The sequence below is a fragment of the Populus alba genome, chromosome 15, assembly GCF_005239225.2.
Source record: "Populus alba chromosome 15, ASM523922v2, whole genome shotgun sequence".
Classification (NCBI taxonomy): domain Eukaryota; kingdom Viridiplantae; phylum Streptophyta; class Magnoliopsida; order Malpighiales; family Salicaceae; genus Populus; species Populus alba.
In genome coordinates this window covers 4,339,179-4,356,853 of record NC_133298.1, presented here as the reverse complement: position 1 = coordinate 4,356,853, position 17,675 = coordinate 4,339,179, and the positions used below count along the sequence as shown (strand labels likewise).

At 34.6% G+C, this 17,675-nt stretch overlaps 2 protein-coding genes across 6 annotated transcripts; one reads left to right on the top strand and one right to left on the bottom strand.

Moving 5' to 3' along the window:
• Window positions 1-347: 347 nt before the first annotated feature.
• LOC118056414 (probable transcriptional regulator SLK2) lies at window positions 348-7,349 on the bottom strand. Of its 5 annotated transcripts, none has more exons than XM_035068619.2 (11): window positions 7,191-7,349; window positions 6,371-6,430; window positions 5,253-6,263; window positions 4,889-5,020; window positions 4,589-4,637; window positions 3,742-3,956; window positions 3,589-3,657; window positions 3,122-3,222; window positions 2,382-2,475; window positions 2,221-2,290; window positions 348-1,623 (listed from the first exon to the last, which is right to left on the bottom strand). In XM_035068619.2, the coding sequence occupies exons 3-11, from the start codon at window positions 6,171-6,173 to the stop codon at window positions 716-718; spliced, it is 2,559 nt and encodes an 852-aa protein (XP_034924510.1). In that variant the 5' UTR covers window positions 6,174-6,263; window positions 6,371-6,430; window positions 7,191-7,349; the 3' UTR covers window positions 348-715. The 5 variants fall into 5 exon arrangements, with proteins under 5 accessions (XP_034924510.1, XP_034924509.1, XP_034924514.1 ...); XM_035068618.2 differs by having other exon boundaries at window positions 7,088-7,346; XM_035068623.1 differs by lacking the exon at window positions 7,191-7,349 and adding an exon at window positions 7,088-7,167 and having other exon boundaries at window positions 5,253-6,226.
• A 4,900-nt stretch (window positions 7,350-12,249) lies between these two features.
• Window positions 12,250-15,202, top strand: LOC118056413 (protein COFACTOR ASSEMBLY OF COMPLEX C SUBUNIT B CCB2, chloroplastic). The gene is made up of 6 exons (XM_035068617.2): window positions 12,250-12,599; window positions 12,705-12,820; window positions 12,925-12,996; window positions 13,507-13,650; window positions 13,784-13,937; window positions 14,913-15,202. Exons 1-6 carry the CDS (start codon window positions 12,440-12,442, stop codon window positions 15,128-15,130), a joined length of 864 nt encoding a protein of 287 aa, XP_034924508.1. The 5' UTR covers window positions 12,250-12,439; the 3' UTR covers window positions 15,131-15,202.
• Window positions 15,203-17,675: the final 2,473 nt, after the last annotated feature.

Below are 17,675 nucleotides of genomic sequence, written 5' to 3'. Positions count from 1 at the left end.
TCAATCATAGAAGTTATGAACATTTAATCGTTGTCAACCTAGAACAAGTTCGACGCAAGTTGGGATTAATTTAGCACCATGTAGCACCATGTCCACCTAGACAGGGGAAGTGGCTCAAGTCATAAAGGTTGTGGCCCAAGATTCTTCCTGTTCCAGCACTAGCAAACGAGGAGAGCTTGAAGGGCACCGGGATAGAAGAATCATTATTAGTTTAGGTGTGGGTGATTTCTCCAGGGTTTTCTAGCAAGAAGCCGAAGCTGCCCTAATCCCTCCTCTGCTTTATGTTTCCCTGCCTAAAACACCATCTTTGTAGCCCTATCAATAATTAATGTAACAGGATTGTAAAATGGTAAGTGAACATCATCAAGAACCACATTTAGATAAGCTGTTCAGTTCATGAGAAGCTTTAAATACAATATTGCAGGACTCATTTAGATCACATCAGCTGTTCCAGTTTTCTGTTCAATAGAATACACTTGCAATGACTTGATTAAAAAAAAAAACCCTCAAAAGAAAAGGGAGAAGGCCAAAAAACCAAAAATAGAAAAAACCTAATTACCTACTGAAGTACAAGTCCCTGGTATGTTGCAACAAATCCCATCATTAGAAAAGCTGGAGACAGGGTAGGAGGAAGCAGCTATTTGAATATTCTGTACAAATACAGATGGCCAACACTTGCTCATTTGAGAGCAAGCAACTGGTCCAACCCTGTTAGTCACGCCTTCCAACCATAACCCATGTTATCATCAAGGTCACTGTTAAAAAAACCATTTTCAGTGAACTCATGGGCAATATCACTAACCAGGTCGTCCTGCAGATGAAGATTTGGAGGCAAATCTAGCACTTTCTGGTTAAACCCACTGTTGCCACCAGCCGCTGAAGAATCACTGTTTGCAGCAGCTTTAAAACTGTTGCTCCGGCTTGGTGCAAGTCCTCCAGCACCTACAGACACGGTGGAAGCAGTTGGAGGTGTTGCCAAAGTGTTGCTTCCAAAACCCAATCCACTCCTTGTCATGCCACCATTCCCACCCTGTCCAGAGAGGGAATGTTGTTGGACTCCTCCCCCGCTGTTATTGGACATTTCCTGCAACAGCTGTTGGATCATGTGTGGGTGCAAGGCCTGGTTGCCTTGGGAGGACTGTGGAATGCTCTGTTGGAGTAAGCTATTAGAGCTCAATGAGCGCTGCTGCATCTGCTGGGGCTGTTGGGGAGGTAGATGTGGACTAGAAAAGCCACTCGCAGGTGTGTTCTGCATGGATCCAGGTATGAAGTTAGCGGTTCCTTGAAAGTTTGAGGATGGACTCTGATTAGAATTATTGAATGGTGAAACAGCCTCCTGTTGTGAACTGGAGTTTGAATTCATTGAGTTCTGCCTCCTGAGCAGATTCTGGTAGTTTGTTAATGCCAAAGCAGCCTGTGCTGGACCACTTAAAGTACCTCGACCAACCATTTGATGGTTGCTATTCACATGGCTGTTTATTCCAGGATGTAATGCCATTAGCTTATTGAGGGTGTTTTGATCAGTTGGCAGACCTTGAACACTTGCTAACTGCTCCATTTCCTGCATTTTCTGTATCTGAAGCTTAGCTGCAGTCGCATGCCGGGGATAACTTTTCAAGCCCTCTGCAGACAATGGTCCACATCAGGTCTCTATGCACATTATGAGCAAAACAATGGTTCTCTCTTGTAGCAAAATTTAGCAGGCAACAGAAAAACAAAGCAGAATAGTCAAGGTGCACAAAAATGAACCACAACTTTTAGCTCTAAAATAAATATATTGATCAAATATAAGAGAAATGAACCAGAACAGGGCCAGTGTCTGATCGAAAATCATTGGAGGTGTGACCTTCATGTTGATAAAATGCAAACATTAGAAGAAGTTATATAAAAAAAGAAAAAGAAAAAAGAAATGAAAATAAATTCCTAGCAGCAGATAAATATGCCCACATGAAAAAACCTTCGAAACTTATGAAAATTACAACACAAACCATGACAAATAATAACAGAAGAAAGTAGAAGCCAAAACAGACAAGCGCTCCCTTTTTTTAATTTTTTTTACTATAACTACTAACTAGATATTAAACTTGAGAAAGAACTGACATGCATAACAATCTATTATTCCCAAGGAACTTCCTAGAATATGGCAGGCCCAGAAACGAAGCCATAATATATAAGTAAAAACAGATCAATATAGTAACACCAGCCACAAATGGAAATTACCAATAGGCCCAACTTTTTGCTCCCGGCAGAAATCAATCAGATCCTTCATGCTGTTGACAACCTCAGAGATCTGTAATAAATTGGAGAAAGAAATCATAAAACATAGATCAAAGTTTTCTATCAATACAGAAATTCAGATCCAGAACAAGTGAAAGTTATACCTGCAGACACCTTACATATCTTTTGGAAAAACCCAAATCATTCAGCGACTGCAACTCTAAACTCTTCGCAAGCTGGCGACTAGCCGTCAGAACCCTTAAAAAAATCAACAATGGATTAATATTAACTAACCGTAGTTATAATCCAAACCTGTGCAAACCAAATACTAACATCATATTTGATATAGCCTTCTGTTGAATTTCAAAATACAGAGTAAATGAAACTACCAAAATAATGTACCCTTAGCATTTAAAGCTCATTCAAGAGTTGAGACAAGGTGTTTTATGAATATCATGCCCAAGGAGAGCTCCATGATTTTATGCTCCACCAAAACATAAAGATACAAGAGGGCCACAGTCTATAATGGTAACAGTCAGCTGCAAGTTCTAGTACACAGATTCAAATCTTGAGACTTCATCCAAAATGCTCAAGGACATAATCAAATCCTCAGTCGACAACTTCCATTTGAGCAGGATCAACATTAGATACCTCGAACACTTATTATATCATAAGAGGCAGAGAGGCTGAGTTGGCAAAACAATTTAGCAAGTAGGAAGTTCTTGTCTATCACAACTCCAGGCACATAACAAATGCTTTTTTATTTCTGAATATCAAGCCTCAAGGATGTGATCTGTGAGGACCTAATCACTAGTGTTTTCAGTCAAAGAGCTTCAGCCAGAAAGATTGCATAAGCAGCACCCAATTTATTTGGAAAGAATTAAGTGAATGCTCATTTACTTACATATTGCTGTTTGTTTGCAAATCCTGTTGAGAAACCCCGTCAGATCCACTTTCAGCAATTGTGCTCTGACATTTCTGCGCAACCTGGAGCAACTGATTCACCTGCAAAAGCGTTCAGGTATTTAAGTTAAAAATATAACTAGAATCTTCAAAATCTGAGGCTCAAATCACACTGACAACTGATGTTGAATCCATTAATTCTTATCTAAAACTTCATAGCTGTTATAGAAGATCAACCACACATATCTTTTGAATTGCTTCACAGATTAAGAGTGTTCACAGCCACACAATCAAATTAACAACCAAGCTATGAGACAAGACATTATTGTGCCCTCTATTTTTTTATTCGTTTTCCCATGCTTTTCTTTGGTGGGGTAACAATGATCTATTCATCTCTAGGAAGTATTCCTCCACGAAAACAAAGAACTAGTGGAACTTTTAATGAACATGATGTTTCAAACAGAATACCTGTGGTGCAACCACCCTCCGTGGAAGAAGTTCTTCATGACGGCGTACACAAAATTCCCAAGACAGTATCTAAAAATGAATAGAAGTACTGGCAGGTTATTAGGAAATTTAGAAATTGTCAATACTTGTATAAGCAACAGTTATTGTATTGACCTTTAAGTCCTGGGTGAATATAACACGAAGCTGACCCTCACGAACAACACGAAGTTGCTCATATACACTCTCTTGAACTGCTTTTGCATACTCCAGCATCATTAATCCAGAAGACAATCTAAGTTCACGTGGCATGTCCAAAAACAAAAGCTCATCAATGACACCACTTCCAAACTTGATTTCATTAAGTCTAGGGAGTACTTCGAAAGTTGCCTCTGCAAAACATACCCCATAACATGCGCAAAGTTATATCTCCAGAATAAATGAATCATAAGGATGCTTGAGTTATAGCAGTAATGTCTAAGTTGAGTGTTGAACAGAATCTGGATAGTGGCCAAAGGAGTACTTTTAATGCTAACAAAAAATATGGAATCAATACGTTATCATGTTAACATTCCAATCAAGAACACCTGTTGAATAGAACCAAAACATACATTTTAGATTCTTTTTTTCTCTTTTTGTAGCTAACAAGCTGCAGATGGCTCTTTGATGATGTTTATACTTTTTTCATCAACCAAAATGTACATATTTGAATTTAATGACCTAAAAAAAGGTGGCTCAGAGAGAGCACAACAAAACACCATAAAAGCTCTGAAACAAGTCAACTTAAAACAGACCAGTGAGAATTTGTGGGCTCATCCAGAACCCCCAAAAAATTCTTGCACAAAGTACAAGGATTCCATAAACTTATGATGCTAGATTATTCTCTAACATGCAATTCCTAATAAAATCAAGTCACTGATTTTCAATGTCATTCTTTATGTGAAAAGGTTCCAAGAATTACAGTAAGGGAATGATCTTGTTGAGGAACAACAGCCATCACTACAAAGCATCTAAATTCCCTTACCAAAACCTCTTCCAGACTTAGAGCCGCAAATCTCACACTGCCACACCTCCTGAAAAATAACATAAAAGAAACAAAAGGACTATTATATGCAGGTGATGTCAATATGATGTCCATAAAGAAACAAGTGATTACTGAAGCTGCTATATTTTGCATTTGCTTTCAACCAACATTTGACCATGAAGAAATGGAAAAACTAATACATGCAACATCAGAAAAAAATAAAAGGAATCCACGCACTTATATCAGTATGATGCCTTAGGTAAAAACCAAATAGAAAAACTGTGGAGAAAAAATCCTAACCATAGATGCCTGGGGGAAAACACCAAGCGCATGATGCCCAACATTGTCATATAATGACAAACACCACCTTTTCTTTGCACGTGGGGAATAGTACTCGGCCACAAATTTCCGCCAATATGCAATAGTGTTCTCCTGTTAAAATAATAGAAGTACATTACAAGATTAAAAACTCATTTGTGCTTCAGGAACCACTTAATTAAAATTAATTTATATATCAGGCCATAAATATATGAGCACACATATTTACCTAGGAAAACATGAATTAAGTATGAAAAAATTGCCACACAAATTAGCAACACACCAGAAAAAAAAAAAAAAAAAAAGATATATGCTACAAAGTTATCAAACAAAAGCAAGAACTTACTGCAAGGCGTTGCCGTTGATGATATAGATATTGCATCAACCGACGAGCACAGATACCCCCATCAAAGGGACGCTTCAGGGAAGATGCTGGTTGCATGGCCTGCTGTTGCATTTGCTGCCTCAACTGCATCTGCTGCTGCTGCTGTAATTGGGCTCTCTGCAATGGTGGCATGGATTGGAGAATTTGCTGTTGTTGCCTCAGTCTCTGTTGATGAAACATGTTTTGTAGCTGTGGAATTCGGCCTTGCAACTGCATGGAGTCCTGTCTTTGCAGCAGTTGTTGCAACACCTGCTGCGGCAGAATATCTTCCTGCTTGACATCCAATCTCGGCTTCTTTTGCACTTGCGATAGATTATTAGGGTCTTGAAGGAAGGACCCCTGACCTCGCGGTCCCAAGGGGAGTGACATGCCCCCAATTTGTGATGTAGGCAAGGATGTAGCACTCGAAGCCCCATGTTGCTGCTGCTGATTCTGCAGCACCTGCTGGACATTTCGGTCCTGATGATTGCCCTGCTGCACCACAGAGGACCCATCAACAACTGAAGAGCCTGAAATGCTTATATTATTGGATGAAAAAGACATAGGTGACGCTGGCAATCGCATATATGACTCTGTATTAATGCTTGCACTTCTCTGCAAATGAGGACCTCCAGAAAGTGCTGAATTTGCATCTGTCACCAAAGAACTCGCCCCCACACTCGGTCCTGAGTTTGCCACACTGTTCAAAACCACATTATTCATGTCCCCAGAAACTGGACCCAAAATGGGTCGCCCAGTTCCAGTAATAGAATTTGTTGAGTTGCCAAATGAAGAGCTCAAGCGAGAGTTAACTAAACCCTTGGACTGCCCATCCCCTTGGAAGAAAATTCCTGAACTTGAGGAAGATTGGGCTAAACCTCCAGCCACTCGAGAAGGTGCCATACCAGGCACCGACCCTTGGCGGCCAGAATCTAAGTAGCTCTCCAGAGCCAGGCCTGACCAATTTTTCCAAAACTAAATATTCTTAACCCCCTGAGTCATAATAACATAGAAAACCAAAACCCACATCAAAAAAAAAAAAAAAAAAAAAAACCCACAAAAGACTGCACAATATAATCAACAATTCACGCTTCACCAACCAGATTTGAACCCAATATTTTTGTGATCTGTTTCAGCTTTCAACAATTTCTTGTAGAGATCTAAAACAAACAATATAACTCTACATCAGCACTCGAAAAACGAAAAACAATAAAAACTAAAACTCTCAATCAACACAATTCCAAGAACAAACTTACCTCGCAGGAAAAAAAAAACACTAATTTTTAGCTAAATTTAGAAACAATTGCAACACTGGCTAAGATCCAAAGAACTCCAAATTTAATTATGTTTTAATCAAACCCCCTTCAATCACAACCCAAAAAAACCTCATTTCCTAAATTATCCCCCAAAAACCCTAATTTTTTTAGCTCAGCTTTAGCTACAGCAAATACACTACCCAACTAAAACCCAAAAAGACTCTAACTTTATCACTTAAACCCCTATAATCACTACTTATATGTACTAACAACTATTCAAGCTTAACCACCACTTAATTACTCACATTCAGAATCGAGAACTTAAAAAAATTCTTACTTTAATAAAAACCCAGTTCTTAATTAATCTTAATTATCAATTAAAGATCAAAAGAGAAAAGGAGAAAAGATAAGAAAAAACACAAAAACACTTTGGTTTTTTTAGCTCAAGAGATCGATCACAAAAATCTTAAGACTTAACAAAAATAATTTGAAAAAATTCAAGTAGTATTTTCTTTTCCTGCAAAAAAAATAAAGAAATAAAAATACTAACTAGCTACTGACCTTGAAACGACAAGCTGGATAAAGCAAACGCAGAACCTTTTTGGCTAATTCATAAATGGAAAATCAGAGAGAGATCAGAGAAGAGAAGGAACCGATTATATACCTAGCGGGAATTGAAGAGCATGGAGTGACCGGCTGTAATGGTGAACTAGTTGTGTTGACTGGTTTTGCCGGTGAAGAATGGACACGCGTTGGCTTTTGGAATGGGTAAAGTAGTCGGTTTTCAGAAAGCGCGGTGGCGACTCGAGGTTGGGAATGAGGTGGCGTGATTTTATCGGGTGATCCTGGAGGTTGAGTATCGTATATGATGAGGATGTGGAGCTTTTTGGTAGGTCTCTTTGAGGCAAATATCTAGTGTGGTTGGATACAGCAATTTAAAATTTTTGTGCTCCGCTTAGTCTTGCACGTGTCGGATTTCAACATTTTCTTTTTTTTTTTTATTTTTTAACCGTCATGGGTTTTTTCAGACCATGTAAGCAGGACCAAGTCAAGTCTATCACGACAAGTCTTTCACACTTAACTATAATGCATTTATGAAAATTTAATTTCTTGCAATTATTTGTTGAATTCAATCTCTAAAAATGAATCTAAAATTGAGGATTCATAAACTTTGTAAACTTGTTCTTATAAATTTATTAAATTCTTGGCTTACCAAGTAATGATAGTCATCCTTAAATATTTTATTAAAATTGACTTGCAAATAACATGGTGTATATCATATATATTTTTCTTAGATAAATGTGCCGCGAATTTTATTATATTATATAATACAATCATAATTATAAAACAAAAAATCAATGATACAAAAAATGTCACCTCGATTAATTTAATAAAATAATATTAGTAAAGTTTTCTCAACAATAAATTTTAAAACAAAAACCCCCCAAAAAAAAACACTAAATACTTTAACAAGATATATTTCGTAGCTTTAAATAGAATAATTGCATCAAGTTGATTCTGTTGCAAATTAAATTTAAAGTGCGTATTTAAAATACTTGTTAGACGTCATTGAATTATTGCAATTTATAGAGTTTTCTGATACTATTTTTTTCCAAGATCAAGAATCATTTTTATATTAACTTATACATCAATTTAACTATTTTTTTCAAACAGTTTTAAGAATCCATCTTATACATTGATTCATTAATATTATTTAGAAGCATGATTGTGAAACTCGATCCAGCCAGACAAATCAAATAAAAACTCAAGTGTTTTAAGTTTTAACCAGGTTTTAAATAGATAAAATTTAAAATTTTAATTGACGTAATTAAATCCGAGTGACTTACCAAACCAACCTGAAAACTCATATGACCCCGAATAATTCCAATAAAACTCGATTTATTTTGTATTTTTTAATAAGTTCATAGAACATAAAATTAATTTATAAGTACTTGGCTTGTACATTTTTTATAACTTATATCTACATTAATTGTTTGTTATTTTTTGACATAGAATAGTTATATATACAACCTCCACTGATATAAAATATTTTTAAATTTTTTAATGTTGAACAATCATATATAATTAATATCCACATGAATCATTTATTATTTTTTTGATGTGGGATAATTATACATAACTTACATCTATATGAAGTTTTTTAACTTATTAATCTAAGATAATTGTACCACACTTTATTTTATTTATATGTGTGTGTTGCATTTATATGAATTGTTTATTATCTTTCTGATGGAGAGTAACTATATTATATTTCATGTCTCGTATTTTTTTATAGTTTACATCCTCGTGTATTATTTCTTAATTTTTCAACAAGAAATAACTATATATGCCTATATTCATATGAATTGTTTTTTAAAAATATACTTCATGCTTCATATGTTTTTTTATGACTTATGTTTACATGCATTATTTTAAAAAAATTCATATAAAATATTAAAAATTCAAATATTTTTTTTATATTGACCTAACGTAATTCGTGCAACCTAAAATTGAATCCTTGTATAGGTAAATCCAAAACAAATTTAATACCTATACTTCTCTTTTAAATACAAACTTCAATGATTAAATATGATAAATAAAGAAAGAGAAAACCTTCTTGATCACTTGGACTATGCACCTGCAAAAATTTCATATACAAAAATTCTATTATAATTAGGTGTAGCTAAAATTTGAGAAACGGATGGACACACACACCCACACACAATTAATTGAAAGAGAGTTGAAGTGACGTGGCTTGAAATTGATTGGGTGGTTGCAATAATTGCTTTAGAGCGAGTGTGTAGAGTATCGGAGCTTTAGATTTACTCCGCACGGTTAAGGGATGGAGATGGACATATTGACACGTGCGATCTAACACGTGTGATAAAAAGCAAGCAAACATTCACGTTTGGTCCCCACTCCCTGTATAATTTTGATTTTGAATTTCAATCAACCCCTGAAAAGTTTATTTTTGCAAAATTTAGCCCCTAAACTACAGTGACGTGTGAGATTATTGCCTAATTTACGTTTTTATCGAGTAAGAAAATTAACACCATGGAGTTAATTCTTGAGTATTAGAGTTTTGAAGCATTGGTAGTACTAGAAAACACACTTGTATTTAACCACGTTTACTCTAAAGAGGCCTGGCCATTCACTTAATTTTTGCAAGTTTGAATCTTAAATTTTGTATCCAATATAATTTATTCACTTTAACGCACAAGATTAATATAAAAGATTTGCTTTTAAAATAAAATCCGACATCTAACTAGATCCAAGATTTAAGTTGTGAGGTGAGTGAATTAGCCATGAGTTAAAGTGTAGATCATAATTTGAATAGTTTTTTTTTTTTTAATAAAAAAAAACATTGTTTCAATGATTTTTTTTTCTAAAAAGACACTTAAATAATATTGTTTCTGATAAAAAAAAAAATATTTACATGAAATTCAACATGGAAAAGACTTTGCATCGGCAAGTTATAGGTTGAATTATCAAACTCGACTATATTTTCTAATTATACTAGTGAAATCATCCAAGGAGTGAGTTTGATTTCAAATAATGCATGAACTAATTAGAAAATACTAAATTATACAACATATTAGCTCAATTATTAAATTATCTTTTATCTTCTTAACCAACATCTTGTTTGGACGTGAAATGAAATAGATTAAACAAGAAGATTAACCGTTCTAAATTATATATCAAGCTAGTTGATTAATAGGAGTACAATTTTTCATAGAATTGAGCAAATACCTACTGTATCCTCGTCTAAAATAAGGGTTCTTGACTCCACGCTTCCTTCTTTTTTTGCTTAAAAAAGAAGCTTACAATGTTCTTTTTGCTGACATGGCATCATGCTTTAAGCATCCAAATGATGCCTTTGAACACACAATTGAACACGACAACTAGTTCCCTTAAAGTGTTTCTGTGTTTGGTCCGCATGCACAAGCATAGACACAAAATACCTCAACTAGCTACTTCATCATAGCCGTCGGATTAATTTACCTGTGTAGTTCTAGAAGCACGTTGCCCATACACATATTATTTCTTTTAGTAAAGTGATGTCCATAGTGCTCTGTGGGTTGTCCCTGAATTCATCAAAGCGACATTAGAATAAAAAAAATTGCTATATGGGTCACGGGTTGAATGGTCAATTCAGAACGACCACGGCAATATTAATTTATAAAAAAAATTAAAACAATATTATTTTTTTAAAAAATCAAACTGCATTTTGACTAAACTTACTTGTCAAATAATATTAAAATCAATTATCACTTGAGTTTTTCTTAGATTTATCTACTCGATCGAGCTTAGTAAGACTGCTTTGAGCAATTAAATGGAAATGGGATTTAAACCTACATGAAAAAAATCTAGCCGGGAATACTATGATTGTTAAAAAGCAGATTTGTTTTCTACGAAGGAAACTTCAGGGCATAGTTTTTAGTGATAATCTTGAAACTTAGCTTGTTTGGTAATATATAATTTACATATTACGAGAATCCAATTAAAATTCAATATAAAATATACAGAGGGGCAAGGTCATTACCTTTAGGACAAGATTGATAAAATTTAAGATTTTAATGCTAAATTGACAATATGTTAATGAAAGAAGGGCTAAATAGATGTTTCTCCTCAGAATCATTATTATATCGAAGCTCGCTGGGCCACCACACGACCGGTTCACTGAATATGTTCCTCCATACCCTAACCAACACGTGCCCTTAGCTTTACTGTGAATAGTCGGTGATAACAGGGGCCCTCTACAGTACGAGCATCCACAGCCCTACTGCCCCTACTCCCCATCTTCTCTGATTTCAGCTTTTCTAGAGCTGACAATTATATTTTTTGCTGACAAGATTTAATTAATTTCGATTAAGGTATCAGGGATTTATTTTTTAAAAGTGACGATAAGCATTATAAAGTAATAATAAAATAAGAAAAGAATTAAAAAAATACAAGCAACAAGAATGAATGTCCCAAATTAAAATCAAAATTCAATAAATCTTAATTTCTAAAGTATTGATTGTTATTATTTATCTTTTTTCTTTCCTAAAACAGCACCAGATTTAGCTATATTTATTTGTGTTTTAAAAATATTTTATAATTTTTTATTTTAAATTAATATATATTTTTAAATATTTTAACGCTTTACTTTCAAAAATAATTTTTTTAAATAATAAAAAATATTATTTTAATATATTTTTTAAATAAAAAACACTTTAAAATATAACTTAAACCATATTTCTAAAACAGATTAAAATTATTTAAAAAAAAACTTAGCTAAAAATTATTTTTTAAGACTACTGCAAATTCCGAATGGAAATTTATTATTTATAAAGCCATTTTTTATATTTTTTCATGAGAAAAATCAGGGTAGATGTGACTGAGAAAAGTCTCTAATCTTATCCGAATATTTCGAGTACATGGTAAATATATAAAAACCATGTTCTGACCTTACCATTTATCATCTTGTTGATATAATATATGGTAATATAATATAATTATAAGATTCGACTCGACAGTCAATTTGATTGGAGTTATAGATAAGATGAATTAATTTCGATGAATTCAAGGTTTCTAGAAGAAAAAAACCCATTAAATTATAATTTTTTTAAAAAGCTGGATTTTTTATTAATTTGATTAAGAATCAATGAATTACAAAATTAACCTGATAGATGGAATTAACATGTTCGACCAAGCAAATTCTTCTATTGTTGATATAACTAGGCTTGATAACACTGAAACTTGCTTAATTGAACAAGAGAAACAAACCCGACCCAACTTCAATTGTCACAAAACAATGAGAGACTCACCCTTCCAAGATCCATGGACTCGTAAGGCGTTTCTCTTTATATAATAAACAAAAACCCCACATTTTCCCAACATCCAAACAAGAAAAAGAAAAACCTTTAAAAAATGAGCAGTCTTTCCATCCACCCGCTAATTCAGTTAAAAACCCACCATCAATTTCGCGCCAACAAAACCAGAAAATCCACAGTCTATGCTTCCAGTGATAACCCTCAAAGCCAAAGACAACAACAACAACTCAATCTCTCTGTTCTTCGTTTCACTTTTGGTGGGGGGAAAAAAGATTAAAAATCTCTCCTCTTGGTTCTTTTTTTATAATGTATAGTGACTTTATCTCTTGAGTTATTTGACAAGAATTTCTCTTCTCCTCAAGGGATACCTGGACTGGATGAATCTTACTTACCAAGATGGATTGGATATGGGTTTGGTTCCCTTTTGATATTGAACCATTTTCTGGGGTCTAATCCAGACACCACTCAAGCACAGCTGGTAATTAAAGATTTATTTTTTGTTGAACTTTGGTTTTGGTTTCTTGAAGTTATAAAATGGGTTTTTGTTATTTTTCTGATTTATTTTTTGGGATTTTGGTGCAGAGAACTGAGGTTTTAGGACTTTCTTTGGCTGCTTTCTCTGCTGCACTTCCGTACTTTGGAAGGTTTCTTAAGGTTTGATGTTGTTTTGTTTTGTTAAGTTTGCTTTGTTGTCGTTGTTGTCAACTTTTCGAATTGAAGTGATTTTTTTCAGTTGATAGGTTTGGTTTCTGGCCTTTAAAGACTATATATTTATGACTGCTGTTGATTCGCATGGCTAGTTACATAACATGTTTTGTGACTTGTATTAACTCTCGCATTGCTTCATGCTCTCATTTTCAAGACATTGATTGGCATTCTTCAAGTGGTAATTTCGGTTTTTGTTATTAAAATTTTTCGTGCTGCCAGTTAAGGCTAGTTTTAGTCATTTAATAGACTGTGCATAAAATGACCAAACTTACGGACCATTTTTCTTTTGTCAAGTGTTTTTAAAGTTTGATTTTTGGTTTTATAGGAGATTTGTCTTGATGAGATGCAGAACTTCAAATTCTAGTTGGTTTTGCAGTTTTTGAATGGCTTTGTGTTCTTAATTCCTGCTGGACAGTTGAGAGATTCTTTAACATGATGCCTTGCAAGCTTTCACAGGGTGCTACTCCAGTCGATCAGGGAACTCTTCCTCAAGATGCCGAGCAAATTTTTGCAATGTCTCAGAATATTTCTGATGCTCAGAAGGAGGATTTGGCATGGGCAACATACATTTTATTACGCAATACAAATACCATAGCTGTGGTATGTTACTCTAATTGAATCGATAGCTGGGAGCTGCTATTTACTAGTCTCATATTGCTTGTCAGTTTCAAAAGAAAATGATGAATTTTTGTCCTCAAGTTATCAACCTATGTTTATTGTTTCAATTTCTCAGTTGATATCAATTCAAGGTGAATTATGTGTTCGTGGATATTGGAAGACTCCAGATAAGATGTCAAAAGATGAAGTGCTTGATTGGTTTAAGGAACGGATTGAAAATATTGGCTTGTCTGACGTGAAGGACACCCTCTATTTTCCTCAGACTACAGGTAACATTTGATTTTTGCTTTGGAGGGAGATCATATAGCATATACTAGATTAGTTCACTCTGTTTAGAAAATATTGTGTAAGAATCCAATAGCAGCTTGTTTACATATTTTGAAAGGGTATTCAAAATTCTCCCTGTCTCTAAGCAACCTCAAATGAAGAAGATTAGCAGATCAACAGATCAAGTCGATTCATCAATCAAGGATTATTAATTCCTGAAAGAAATAAAAAAAAAATGTTCAAAGTCTGTTATTTTTCTTATTTCCTATATGGATGCTATGGTCTGACTAGTTTCCACTGTTACTAGAGCTGCAAGCTTTGCTATGTGTGTGAACCGCTCTGTGTATTAGCGTCCCACATTAAGATTCATCTTCTGTTCTGTTTAGTTCTGGTCATTGATCAGGTTACAGTACCCACTAGCTTGTAGCTACTCTCATTTGTCTGGACCCACCCCATGAAACTGAGAATTTGCAAGAAACAAAACGGCATTTTTGGTTGGCTTTCCTGTCATCCTGCCAGCAACTTGAATTTAATTTAAGAGTTATAATAGAAGTCCACATAATCCTGCTTTGAGAGAGATAGCAGCTAAGATTTCTAATAATCTCTATAATATAAATGTGCTCCGCACAAAAGAAAACTTGAAGTATTAGGTAATTATTCTTTCTCATATGGACGAGGATGGATTCTAGGCTTTGTAACCTTCTTTTCTCTGCCAAGATTAAGGTCTGTAATTTTCGTCAGCTATAGATATTCCTTTGCTTATTATTTTTGCCTCCCCCCCTTCTCTTCATTCTTCTATAGAATGGTGCAGACCTTTGTTGCCATATGCACATCTTAAGTTTTGTTTTTGAGGTGAACAATGATTTAGAATATTGAAAACGCTGCTTGTATACGTTCTAAAATTTGTTTGTATGAGCCATGTTCTTCTATGTTTTACTCTAATCTGAAATAATGTGATGGTTTGATGAATATTGCAGAATCTGAGATTTGGGAGATGCTTCCTGAGGGAACTCGTTCGCTACTGGTAGAGCCTGTGCTTCAAGCAACAGTCCAAACTGGCAATAAGACAGAAAATAATGAAGGTTTTATTCTGCTGGCTTCAAGCATAGGGTATGCTTATAGTGATAAAGACAGAGCCTGGATAAGAGCAACTGGAAACAAATTTAGAGGTAAAAGCACAGGTTCAGAATTATAACTAAATCTGTGACTCAATTTCTCTGTAGATTCAGTGTTCAATTTTAGTGGAAAGTCTGCTTTTGTTCTTGCATTTCTCTCTGCATTCAAATGTCAGTGCTTGGCTGTGCTAGTGCAATTGAAAATGATTCCCTGAGACAATTTGCTGCCCGCAAGTTTATACTCTTTTTATATTTGACTTTTCTCATGAGCCAGTTCTGGAAAATGTGGCAATGATTGGTACTTTTGCAACAACAATGGTTTCCACATATCTATAGAAGACAAACGTTTCATACATGAATGAACTTGTTCGAATATAAAGATGATGGGTCTTTTCTTTCCTCTATGAATGCCAAATTTTGACATGCCCTTCTCACGATTTTGGTGATAATTATAGAGGCTACTGATCATTTTAAGAATGATTGTACCCTCAATTTTTCATTTTTGTATGTCGTGTGAAATTTTGTTTAATTTCTACAAGTGAAAAAGAAAAAGACAATATGATGGTATGTCTGACCAAGAAATAAAGAAGTCATAACAGGAATAGTTGATTTTATTCGAAGTTGGAGGCAACTCAGCACAAGAACATGCTTAGAATACCATTTTCAATCCAAAAAAATCTACTGCAAAGGAAAGAAAATATTTTGCCTTGAACTGACGACCTTTCCTCTCAAGTTTTACCATTGAAGTGCAAATTTGAACCGGTAATTTCTAGGAAGTAAATTTAAAGCTCGACTAGTTGAGTTATACCTTTTAAATTCAAATTAATTATCTTTGATCATAAGCAATGCTACATTTACTAAGATTATCATCATATTGATGAACATGATCCTATTTCAAATTTGATGGACAACACGCATGAATGAAATAATCTATCTGTCGAGAGAAAAAATAGATATAGAATTTGGATCCATGCATGAAGCTATCAGAAACAAATTTATTAAAAATATATTAATTTGAATATGACCCGCACACTTAAGTTCCATTTCCGATTTAAGGTCAACAGATTTATTTAAAAAAAGTATGGAACAAATGATAATTAAAACAACACGAACCACCGTCAAATAAAAGGAAAAATGGTGTCACTCATGAAGCAGAACGTCTTCTATTATAAATAAATCAAATTAAGAATACAAGAAGCACATAATAATTCATATTTCCTCTATCAACATCTTTGTCAAGGTTGAAAAGCCAGTTCTTGCATAACTATGGCTAGAAAACTTGAGGACTGAATATTGTCTCTCATGTTGTTGTCAGAAGAAAATCTCATCTTCTGTTTCCGTTATTGGTCCATCTTTGTGTTTTACCTCTCTAACCAAGTTCATTGCCCCAAAATTATTCCTCTTTCTCTGTCTTTTTTTTTTTTTTGATGACCGGGGTGTCCGGGCCAGCTTGCGCGCACCACAACTAATCCCCGGACCCACTGAACATCCTGCAAGCCCAGTGGACAGGTAAGGCACCGCGGGGATGACAGGGTACACAGAGAGGATCGAACCCGGGACGTTCGCAAGGATTGAACTTGCAGTTGACCACAACAGCTAGGCCCTCAAGTGTCTCTTTCTCTGTCTTAATTGAGGGCCAGGAGGCCATTTGACTAGAAAATTCTTACCTTGAATAACCTTCCAATACAGATGATCCATGTGATATAGACTGTGTTTGCACATGTGGGTACGTGGTGTTTTTTTAAAAATATATTGTAATAATTATTTTTAGTTTTTTTTTTATATTAACACATCAAAAAATATTAAAATAATAATAATTAATACAATATTTTTTGAAGACAAACGTGCGTTTTCAGAAGAATAAAAAAGAGAAGCATAGTAACAAACTTGGGAAAATGTTAAACTTAGCAAATTGCATATTCTTATAGAACTTGGCAAAAGAATTGAAACCATCAAAAATAATTCCGAGAAAAAAAAATATTTTCTCCATCTCAAATATGAACACGACCACTGCCTAACCTCCTCCAAAATCAAAGTTTTGGAAATCACAAATGCTAGCAATGATTGGTGATGATGATTTGTTAGAATTTTGAAAATCCCTTCTCTTCAGTATATTCAACACTTTGCATTCCATTGTGAACGCTTTACCAGCAATATCAGCTTTAAGTTATCAACAACACACGCAAGTTTACTACTTTACGAAGAGATTAGCATAATGTGGTAATGCATTTTAGATTTACATCATAGTTTTAAAAACCATCCTCGCATGTAGATCGATCCGGAACCTGACTGACCCTGAAAACCCAGGTAATCAAGTTGAAATCTCGGGTTAACCAGATCAAAAGCTTATTGACAATGTCATTTTGCTTTATATATAAAAAAGTTGACTTGGGATGATCCTATCAAAACCCACGATCCAAGACTTGGACTGGGTCGACTACCGCACTAGGTTTCAAAATTATAATATATACCAGAGAGTTTTTCGTGTGTTATGCTTTAGATTTTCTTGAACATAAGAAGATGTTGATAATGTTTTTCTAGTAGAAAAAAATTTAAATCGTATGATGATTGACCTAATATAACTCGATCGACTTTGAAGGTCTAAAGAAAACCTGAACAACCAAC

What these genes read in the sequence shown, in the direction of transcription:
- LOC118056414 (XM_035068619.2), bottom strand. Translation starts at nt 6,173, where the DNA reads ATGGCACCTTCTCGAGTGGCTGGAGGTTTAGCCCAATCTTCCTCAAGT. An exon ending in GATATGTAAGGTGTCTGCAG is followed by an intron (nt 2,291 to 2,381) that starts GTATAACTTTCA and finishes AATTTATTACAG; the next exon opens with ATCTCTGAGGTTGTCAACAG. An exon ending in GCAAAAAGTTGGGCCTATTG is followed by an intron (nt 1,624 to 2,220) that starts GTAATTTCCATT and finishes CATTGTCTGCAG; the next exon opens with AGGGCTTGAAAAGTTATCCC.
- LOC118056413 (XM_035068617.2), top strand. Translation starts at nt 12,440, where the DNA reads ATGAGCAGTCTTTCCATCCACCCGCTAATTCAGTTAAAAACCCACCAT. An exon ending in ACTTTGGAAGGTTTCTTAAG is followed by an intron (nt 12,997 to 13,506) that starts GTTTGATGTTGT and finishes AAGCTTTCACAG; the next exon opens with GGTGCTACTCCAGTCGATCA. An exon ending in ATACAAATACCATAGCTGTG is followed by an intron (nt 13,651 to 13,783) that starts GTATGTTACTCT and finishes TCAATTTCTCAG; the next exon opens with TTGATATCAATTCAAGGTGA.